Consider the following 10,000-nt stretch of genomic DNA (forward strand, 5'->3'; position numbering starts at 1 on the left):
CTATAGCATTTAAGGTGGTAGAAGTGAATACTGGATGTTTCTGTACACTGGTGAATGTTGGAGAGTTGTGGAACAGTGTCTCCAGCCTGAGTGATTATTTTACTGTGTTCCTGAGACAGAAATCTGCTGTAAGTATACTGGAGTCTGGGACGTCATGGGATTTCGCAGCACAGTGTGTTTACCATGTTATCAGTGATAAACTTCATGTGTGAGATGTTCTTTCAGGACTCTGAGTTTCTCTTCTGCTTTGTTTTGGTCTGTAATTGTGAATGAAACCACAGAACCTTCTCCTGATTAGTAATATTCTATTCTCTTTTCTTAGCTTTTCTTTTGAATGCACTGCTTTAAAGTGTCTGTTTATGTTGGAGTTTTTATCCAATCAGATTTCAGCTTTTACATCACATGTTGCCGGGGTCAAAGGAATCTGTCTGCTGTGAGACCTTCAGAATCCACACTGTTAGCGACACCTGTTAGCGTAAAGTACATAAGCATGAAGCCGCTGACTCTGAGGCCAGCTAGCGCGCGTCCAATAACGTTAGCATTTTCACATCCTGTATCAAACTGCACAAATTTGAGCTTTTTTTATTCCACTACGGTTGACAGAGGGAGAAGAAGAAGACAGTTGTTAAGCTTTTGATCCGTTTTCTTTCCTGCACAAAAACAAAAACCCACAGAAACCCCGGGGTGATGTGATGAGGAGAACAGCGCTGCTTCTGCTGGAGGTGCAGTTGTGGCTCCAGTGAAAGGAGATGTGGTGTTAGTGGTGATGTTCTGACTGGATGAGATCCTGTGTGTGTTGCAGCGCTCTGTTCTACTGCACTTCTCTACAATACTGATGGCATCATAATGATTGAGTTGAGAGTAGGATCCCTTCAGGTTGAACATCACTGAAGGCTTTGGGGTGAAATACACCACCTCCTACTGCAGGTATGTGAAACTTTTTTCATGTTTTAATAACCTTTATTTTTTTTCGGTTTAATGGCAGGTAAGCGTCAAGCGGCGACGTCCAGCTCAGAAACTCCAGCTGCCAAGAGGCTGAAGATGGAACCCACATCTCAGAGTCCATCAGGGAAGAGCACTCCACAACCAGCATCAGGGAAATCCACACCCAGCTCCAGGTATCGTTCTTCACGCTGCTCAGGTTTAGATGAACACGAGTCACTTCTTTATAAAGCTGATGAATTACTTCCTCTCTGGTCTCAGTGACGTGCAGCTGACTGAGGAAGCAGTGAGACGTTATCTGATCCGGAAGCCCATGACCACTAAAGACCTGCTGAAGAAGTTCCAGACCAAGCGCACAGGACTGAGCAGTGAGCAGACGGTCAATGTCCTTGCACAGATCCTCAAGAAGCTCAACCCAGAGAGGAAGAACATCAACGACAAGATGCACTTCTACCTCACTGAGTAGAGAGAGGAGGTTCTGCAGGAGGCGTGGCTAAGCACGGTGCTCTTCACCCTTCCTGTGGTGTGATTGGGTTGTGAGGAGGTGGGCGGGGCCATGTGATGCAGCTGTAAATACAGTGCTTTATAAAAGAAACCAGTCATTTTAACGAGTTAATTTGGATTAAAAACTAAAGTGATGAATAAAAGTTTGTGTTCTAAAAAGCTTGATTTGGGTTTGTTTAAAAATAATTTAAAAAAAGTATTAATCCAACAGGGACGTCTTTCCTCAGACTCGTCTCCAGGTGAACTTTATCATTTACATTAGAATCATATAGAAAACTCACACCTGAGAATGTGAACTTCAGGATTTCAAAGGGGAATTCTTTTGTGTTATGGTGTGTGTGTGTGTGTGTGTGAGATGGGGGGGATTTGAGGGCAGGAACATTGAAGCTGAAGATGATGAGCACCTACATGTTACCTACATGTGAGAAATGATTCAGCACCATGTGGGAGATTCCGACAAATAACCGAGATGCGCCGCTGCCGAGGAATTCTCCGTCCGGAGAAAAACGAATCCTCATCCTTCAGGATTTCATGAGTGAATTTAAACCGAGCTTCATCTCTGCAGGAGAAAAAAAACTTCTGTAATTAAAGATCAGACTGAACCAAACGTGTGTGTGTGTTCACTGTAGTTATAAACAGAGAAAGGGAAGTAGGAGGAGGGATTGTGGAATAGTGAGATCACCTCCTACCTCAGTATGTAGAGAGACCGACGCTGTAGAAGCAGATGAACTTGATCTGCTGTGTTCTCCTCATGGACCAGACGCATGACGCTGTCAGACAGCAGACTCAGACCAGCGATGGTGCTGCCACAGAACTGTGATCAGACACAAACACACACTGATCAGATTTCGTGTCACAGCAGGCGAAGATCTGGATAAGGAGTCAGAGACCACGGACCTTCACACTATCTACATGAGGTGCGATGAAACCGGTCTTATCCAGGTCCAGAACGTGAACCGGACCCAGTAATGGACTTCCTCTGGGGAAGGCGAGAGCTCGGAGTCTCTCCAGCACCGAGGTACACACTCCACCCCACTGCAGCCGCTCGGTCTCTCTGAACCCCTGAATCGCCTGCACACACACACCCCAATTATATCACATCCAAAACCTCCAGTCTCTGATCTGCTAACACACTGAAGAGTCTCAGGTTTATCCCACACACACATTACACTGAATCTCCACTGAGAAACAGAAACCTGGGTCCACCTGGGAGAAGATATCAAGAAGAAACCTTTGCTGTAAAAGATTTTAGAAGATAGATTCACCTGAAAAAGAAACTAAACACCAGATTCAGCACCATGTGGGAGATTCCGACAAATAACCGAGATGCGCCGCTGCCGAGGAATTCTCCGTCCGGAGAAAAACGAATCCTCATCCTTCAGGATTTCATGAGTGAATTTAAACCGAGCTTCATCTCTGCAGGAGAAAAAAAACTTCTGTAATTAAAGATCAGACTGAACCAAACGTGTGTGTGTGTTCACTGTAGTTATAAACAGAGAAAGGGAAGTAGGAGGAGGGATTGTGGAATAGTGAGATCACCTCCTACCTCAGTATGTAGAGACCGACGCTGTAGAAGCAGATGAACTTGATCTGCTGTGTTCTCCTCATGGACCAGACGCATGACGCTGTCAGACAGCAGACTCAGACCAGCGATGGTGCTGCCACAGAACTGTGATCAGACACAAACACACACTGATCAGATTTCGTGTCACAGCAGGCGAAGATCTGGATAAGGAGTCAGAGACCACGGACCTTCACACTATCTACATGAGGTGCGATGAAACCGGTCTTATCCAGGTCCAGAACGTGAACCGGACCCAGTAATGGACTTCCTCTGGGGAAGGCGAGAGCTCGGAGTCTCTCCAGCACCGAGGTACACACTCCACCCCACTGCAGCCGCTCGGTCTCTCTGAACCCCTGAATCGCCTGCACACACACACCCCAATTATATCACATCCAAAACCTCCAGTCTCTGATCTGCTAACACACTGAAGAGTCTCAGGTTTATCCCACACACACATTACACTGAATCTCCACTGAGAAACAGAAACCTGGGTCCACCTGGGAGAAGATATCAAGAAGAAACCTTTGCTGTAAAAGATTTTAGAAGATAGATTCACCTGAAAAAGAAACTAAACACCAGATTTCAGACCTTCTCTACACCCCAGGGTCCATCCCCCAGTGTTTAGAAGAGGACAAGGTTCTGTGGTTTCTGAAACCTGACCATCTCACTATCTGAGAGAAACACAGAGATCTAAAGCAGGTGAAACCCATCAGAATCAACATGAAGGTGTGTATGATGGCGTACATCATCCCAGTGATCGAATTCATATCTCTTCCTCCTGAGTCCAGGCTCAAGTTCTTTTAGAAATGCCTCTTCCTCCTCCTCACTGATGAAGTTCTGCAGAACCCGAACATGACCGCAAACTGCGGAGAGAACCACCGCAGAAGAGCCGCACATCCAGCTGGGTTCTTCATCCACATGTTCTCCAGTGAAAGCCTCCTTCTCCCTGTGTCTTTCACCTCCATCAACTCCACCATGGGCGTCGCGGCGCAGAGGTGAACTTCCACACACACACTTATAACTTCCTGTGTGTGTCGTTACACACACCTGCCTCAGCACTGTTCTCACACACCTCATCACTGCCACACACACACACACACACACAGTTTACTCTACTCAGCTTTGTTCTATTTTACAAGCACGAGCGCTCCTCCGACGTTTTCACGCGACCTGGTCGGCGCCATTTTGAAATGGCAAGGAATTGTGGGAATTGTAGTTTTATTGATTTCTTACGTTGAATACTTTAATATACTGTCAAGCTGGTTTCGATACAGTTTTTTACATTAGTCCATTAAAATATTAATAATCGCAGGCATATAATATAATATATAATATAATATAATATATAATGTATAATATAATATAATGTAATGTAATGTAATATAATATATAATATATATAATATAATATATGTAATATAATATATATAATGTAATATAATATAATGTAATGTAATATAATATATAATATAATATATATAATATAATATATAATGTAATATAATGTAATGTAATGTAATATAATATATAATATAATATATATATAATGTAATATATGTAATATAATATATATAATGTAATATAATGTAATGTAATGTAATATAATATATAATATAATATATATATAATGTAATATAATGTGTGGGACTCGAAATGGAGACTAAAGTAAATAAGTATATTTAGTCCAAAAGGTCGAAAGTTAATGTTATTAGATATTAATCTCTTTATTTTTATTAATAATAATAATAATAATAATAATAATAACAATAATAATAATTACACATTATTATTATTATTATTATTATTATTATTATTATTATTATAATGATGTAGTTTATTAGATTATATTTTTATGATGCAGTATTTGTATGCATTTGTTGGTTAATGCATCATAATGCCACTGGAGAGCGCTGTTATAATGACTTGGAAAGGAGCAGCAGGAACTAAAGAAGAAGTCGATCCGCTGCCTGGTGAGTCAGCGCCACCTGCTGTCCCATAACGGGACCAAACATTAAAGCAAAGGCCATATATAGCAGTGGTCCCCAGCCCCGGACTGTGGACCGGCACCGGTCTGTGGGTCAGTTGGTACCGGGGGGGCCGCACAGAAAGAATACATAACTTACATTACTTCTGTTTTATTTATGATTTGATTCTGAACCATGTTTTATTGTGGAAAATGACCAGATTTTCTCCTCCACGTGTCTATCACTCACTCTTGATGCCTCGTTCACGTGACTTACCTCCATCCACTACCTTCTTAAAGGAGCTCCGGTCACACGTCTTACCTCCATCCACTACCTTCTTAAAGGAGCTCCGGTCACATGACTTACCTCCATCCACTACCTTCTTAAAGGAGCTCCGGTCACCGTCTTACCTCCATCCACTACCTTCTTAAAGGAGCTCCGGTCACATGTCTTACCTCCATCCACTACCTTCTTAAGGAGCTCCGGTCACATGACTTACCTCCATCCACTACCTTCTTAAAGGAGCTCGGTCACATGTCTTACCTCCATCCACTACCTTCTTAAAGGAGCTCCGGTCACACGACTCACCTCCATCCACTACCTTCTTAAAGGAGCTCCGGTCACATGACTCACCTCCATCCACTACCTTCTTAAAGGAGCTCCGTCACATGACTTACCTCCATCCACTACCTTCTTAAAGGAGCTCCGGTCACATGACTCACCTCCATCCACTACCTTCTTAAAGGAGCTCCGGTCACATGACTTACCTCCATCCACTACCTTCTTAAAGGAGCTCCGGTCACCGTCTTACCTCCATCCACTACCTTCTTAAAGGAGCTCCGGTCACATGACTTACCTCCATCCACTACCTTCTTAAAGGAGCTCCGGTCACATGACTTACCTCCATCCACTACCTTCTTAAAGGAGCTCCGGTCACATGTCTTACCTCCATCCACTACCTTCTTAAAGGAGCTCCGGTCACGACTCACCTCCATCCACTACCTTCTTAAAGGAGCTCCGGTCACGACTCACCTCCATCCACTACCTTCTTAAAGGAGCTCCGGTCACATGACTCACCTCCATCCACTACCTTCTTAAAGGAGCTCCGGTCACATGACTTACCTCCATCCACTACCTTCTTAAAGGAGCTCCGTCACATGACTTACCTCCATCCACTACCTTCTTAAAGGAGCTCCGGTCACATGACTCACCTCCATCCACTACCTTCTTAAAGGAGCTCCGTCACATGACTTACCTCCATCCACTACCTTCTTAAAGGAGCTCCGTCACATGACTTACCTCCATCCTCTACCTTCTTAAAGGAGCTCCGGTCACATGACTTACCTCCATCCACTACCTTCTTAAAGGAGCTCCGGTCACTAACACATAATACATTACTGCTAAATTCAAACCCCCAAGAGAGAAAAATGAACAAACAACAACACAGTGATTCACGTTTATTATTATATTTATAAAATATTTTATGGTCGTATCATTTGATATATGATATGATTAAAGTATTTAATTGCGATTAATCTCACGATTGTCATGAGTTCACTTGTGATTAATCGAAACCTAATCATACGTTTGGATCTGTTCTAAATGATCCTTAAATTAATACTTTACAACTGTTTAATACACTAATCAACATGCACATGAATAAATATTGATGCTTTATGCAAATGCATGTTTATTATTAGTAAAACCAAACAACATAGAGCATGAAGACTAAATATTTTTGTAAAAATATTCTTGTTTTAAAGTAATTATAGTGTTTTAAATGAGGTAAATCATCTGGACACCAAACGGAACTGAGTGGTGGCTTAAGTCACGTCTCTGGGATGATGAGTGTAAGGTCAGGGGTTCAAGCTGATGCTACCACTGCAAAGCTCTTAACCATATACTATATTATACTATTCATATATATATATATATATATATATATATATATATATATATATATATATAATTGTGTACATAAATAATAATAATAATAATAATAATAATAATTGTGTACAGTGTAATAATACACTGTAATGTCTGTGGTGTTGTAAAATTGTGGTGAGAGTAGGGAGCAGGTGGAGAAGAGCCTGGAGAGGTGGAGGTACACGCTGGAGAGAAGGGAATGAAAGTCAGTAGGAGTAAGACAGAGTACATGTGTGTGAATCAGAGGGAGGGCAGTGGAGGGTGCAGTTGCAGGAGAAGAGGTGGAGAAGGTGGAGGAGTTCAGGTACCTGGGGTCAACAGTGCAGAGTAATGGAGAGTGTGTTAGAGAAGTGAAGAAAAGTGTGCAGGCAGGGTGGAGTGGGTGGAGAAGAGTGATAGCAGGAGTGATTTGTGATAGAAGAGTATCTGTGAGAGTGAAAGGAAAGTTTATAGGACTGTGGTGAGACCTGAGATGTTGTATGGTTTAGAGACAGTGGCATTGAGTAAAAGACAGGAGGTGGAGCTGGAGGTAGCAGAGCTGAAGATGTTGAGATGTTCGTTGGGAGTGACGACGATGGACAGGATTAGAAATGAGTTTATTAGAGGGACAGCGCATGTTGGACGTTTTGGAGACAAGGTGAGGGAGGTGAGATTGAGATGGTTTGGACATGTGCAGAGGAGGGACATGGGGTATATCAGTAGAAGAATGCTGAGGATGGAGCCACCAGGAAGGAGGAAAGAGGAAGAACAAGGAGGAGGTTTATGGATGTGGTGAAGGAAGACATGCAGGTAGTTGGTGTGAAAGAGGCAGATGTAGAGGAGGGGGGGGGATGGAGACGGATGATCCGCTGTGGCGGCGGCTAATGGGAGAAGCTGAAAGAAGAAGAAGAAGAAGAAGAATGTCTATAATGTGCGGGACTCAACAAAGTGACTGAGTAAACTGCGTATATCTAGTCTGAAGGGTCGGATGTTAATGCTATTGGATATTAAACTGTTAATTTAACAACAACAACAACAACAATAATAATAATAATAATAATAACAATAATGTTGTAGTTTAATTCTATTGTATGATACGGTATTTCATGCATGCGCTGGTTTATGCATCAGCAGTCCACTAGAGGTCGCTATTTTGATAAAGAGAACAAACATAAAAGTAAAGGTCTCGTGCAGTGATCGGTGGTGAGATCACAGGAGCCTGACGTGGAGATGAAGGCGCAGAACTTTGCGTACAGGTCATGAGCCACCATCCCTGCTGAGATGTCAGAAACATGCTGAGATTTTTACTGATGCTGTGAATCTCCAGTTCTATCACATCCCAAAGGTGAAGTCCTGAACATCCAGTGACTGGGATGGCCACTGAAGATTCCTGAAGTCATCATCATGTCCATCAATGCAGTTCGAGATGACTGGTGCATGCTGTTAGATAGGAGTTAATTTTAACCATGAAAAGCTGCACATGTTCAGTTACAGTACTGAAGGCTTGACTGGTTTCTATCTACAGCTCAGATGGTCTAAAGAGCAGGATCTCAAATATCTGTACTGATAGAAGGTTTAAAATTGGCCCAAGTTAATCAGCAAAAATTAAAGCAGCTAAGCAGCATTTCACCTTCTGCTGAGGATTGTGAAGGGAGAAACCACTGTTGCTCTGCCATTCAGTCTTTATACACACTGATCAGTCCTGTCTCTCTCAGAGAACAGAGAACCACCTCTACACCTTCACACCTGCATACCTTCACACCTTCACACCTCTACACCTTCACACCTTCATACCTTTACACCTTCACACCTTCACACGTTCATACCTTTACACCTCTACACCTTCACACCTTCATACCTTCACACCTATACACCTTCACACCATCACACCTTCACACCTTTACACCTTCACACCTTTACACCTCTACACCTTCACACCTTCATACCTTCACACCTTTACACCTCTACACCTTCACCTTCATACCTTTACACCTCTACACCTTCACACCTTCATACCTTCATACCTTCACACCTATACACCTTCACACCTTCACACCTTCATACCTTCACACCTATACACCTTCACACCATCACACCTATACACCTTCACACCTTTACACCTCTACACCTTCACACCTTCATACCTTCACCTTTACACCTCTACACCTTCATACCTTTACACCTCTACACCTTCACACCTTCATACCTTCATACCTTCACACCTATACACCTTCACACCATCACACCTTCATACCTTCACACCTTCACACCTTACACCTTCATACCTTTACACCTCTACACCTCTACACCTTCATACCTTCACACCTATACACCTTCACAACTTCATACCTTAACACCTATACACCTTCACATCTTCATACCTTTACACCTCTACACTGTCAGACCTTCATACCATCACACCTCTACACCATCACACCTTCACACCTACACCTTCATACCTTCACACCTACACCTTCACACCTTTATACCTTCACACCTTTACACCTCTACACCTTCATACCTTTACACCTCTACACCTTCACACCTTCATACCTTCATACCTTCACACCTATACACCTTCACACCATCACACCTTCACACCTTCATACCTTTACACCTTCACACCTTCATACCTTCACACCTATACACCTTCACCATCACACCTATACACCTTCACCTTTACACCTCTACACCTTCACACCTTAATACCTTCACACCTTTACACCTCTACACCTTCACACCTTCATACCTTTACACCTCTACACCTTCACACCTTCATACCTTCATACCTTCACACCTTCACACCTTCACACCTTCATACCTTCACACCTATACACCTTCACACCTTTACACCTCTACACCTTCACACCTTAATACCTTCACACCTTTACACCTCTACACCTTCACACCTTCATACCTTTACACCTCTACACTTTCACACCTTCATACCTTCACACCTATACACCTTCACACCTTCATACCTTTACACCTCTACACCTTCACACCTTCATACCTTTACACCTTCACATCTATACACCTTCACACCTTTACACCTTCATACCTTTACACCTCTACACCTTCACACTTCATACCTTCACACCTATACACCTTCACACCTTCAT

The 10,000-nt window shown here is 42.7% G+C and overlaps 3 protein-coding genes across 5 annotated transcripts in view; 1 reads left to right on the plus strand and 2 right to left on the minus strand.

Annotated features, from left to right (window-relative positions):
* gtf2f1 (general transcription factor IIF, polypeptide 1) overlaps window positions 1-1,605 on the plus strand; it is a 16,527-nt gene extending 14,922 nt beyond the window's left edge. For all 3 annotated transcript variants that reach the window (XM_046865404.1, XM_046865406.1, XM_046865405.1), the window contains exons 13-14: window positions 986-1,118; window positions 1,204-1,605. In XM_046865404.1, coding sequence (XP_046721360.1) covers window positions 986-1,118; window positions 1,204-1,408 — 338 coding nt within the window. In that variant the 3' untranslated portion in view covers window positions 1,409-1,605. The remainder of the gene's footprint in view (window positions 1-985; window positions 1,119-1,203) is intronic.
* Window positions 1,606-1,857: 252 nt separating this feature from the next.
* alkbh7 (alkB homolog 7) lies at window positions 1,858-2,532 on the minus strand (the record flags this gene model as incomplete). The annotated part of the gene is made up of 3 exons (XM_046865731.1): window positions 1,858-2,005; window positions 2,136-2,260; window positions 2,344-2,532. Coding segments are annotated over 3 exons (462 nt in total), but the record flags the coding sequence as incomplete, so codon positions are not given.
* Window positions 2,533-2,727: 195 nt separating this feature from the next.
* LOC124396319 (alpha-ketoglutarate-dependent dioxygenase alkB homolog 7, mitochondrial-like) lies at window positions 2,728-4,202 on the minus strand. The gene is made up of 4 exons (XM_046865407.1): window positions 3,755-4,202; window positions 3,199-3,372; window positions 2,993-3,115; window positions 2,728-2,862 (listed from the first exon to the last, which is right to left on the minus strand). Exons 1-4 carry the CDS (start codon window positions 4,085-4,087, stop codon window positions 2,857-2,859), a joined length of 636 nt encoding a protein of 211 aa, XP_046721363.1. The 5' UTR covers window positions 4,088-4,202; the 3' UTR covers window positions 2,728-2,856.
* Window positions 4,203-10,000: the final 5,798 nt, after the last annotated feature.

This window comes from Silurus meridionalis, chromosome 14 (genome assembly GCF_014805685.1).
Source record: "Silurus meridionalis isolate SWU-2019-XX chromosome 14, ASM1480568v1, whole genome shotgun sequence".
Taxonomy (NCBI): Eukaryota; Metazoa; Chordata; class Actinopteri; order Siluriformes; family Siluridae; genus Silurus; species Silurus meridionalis.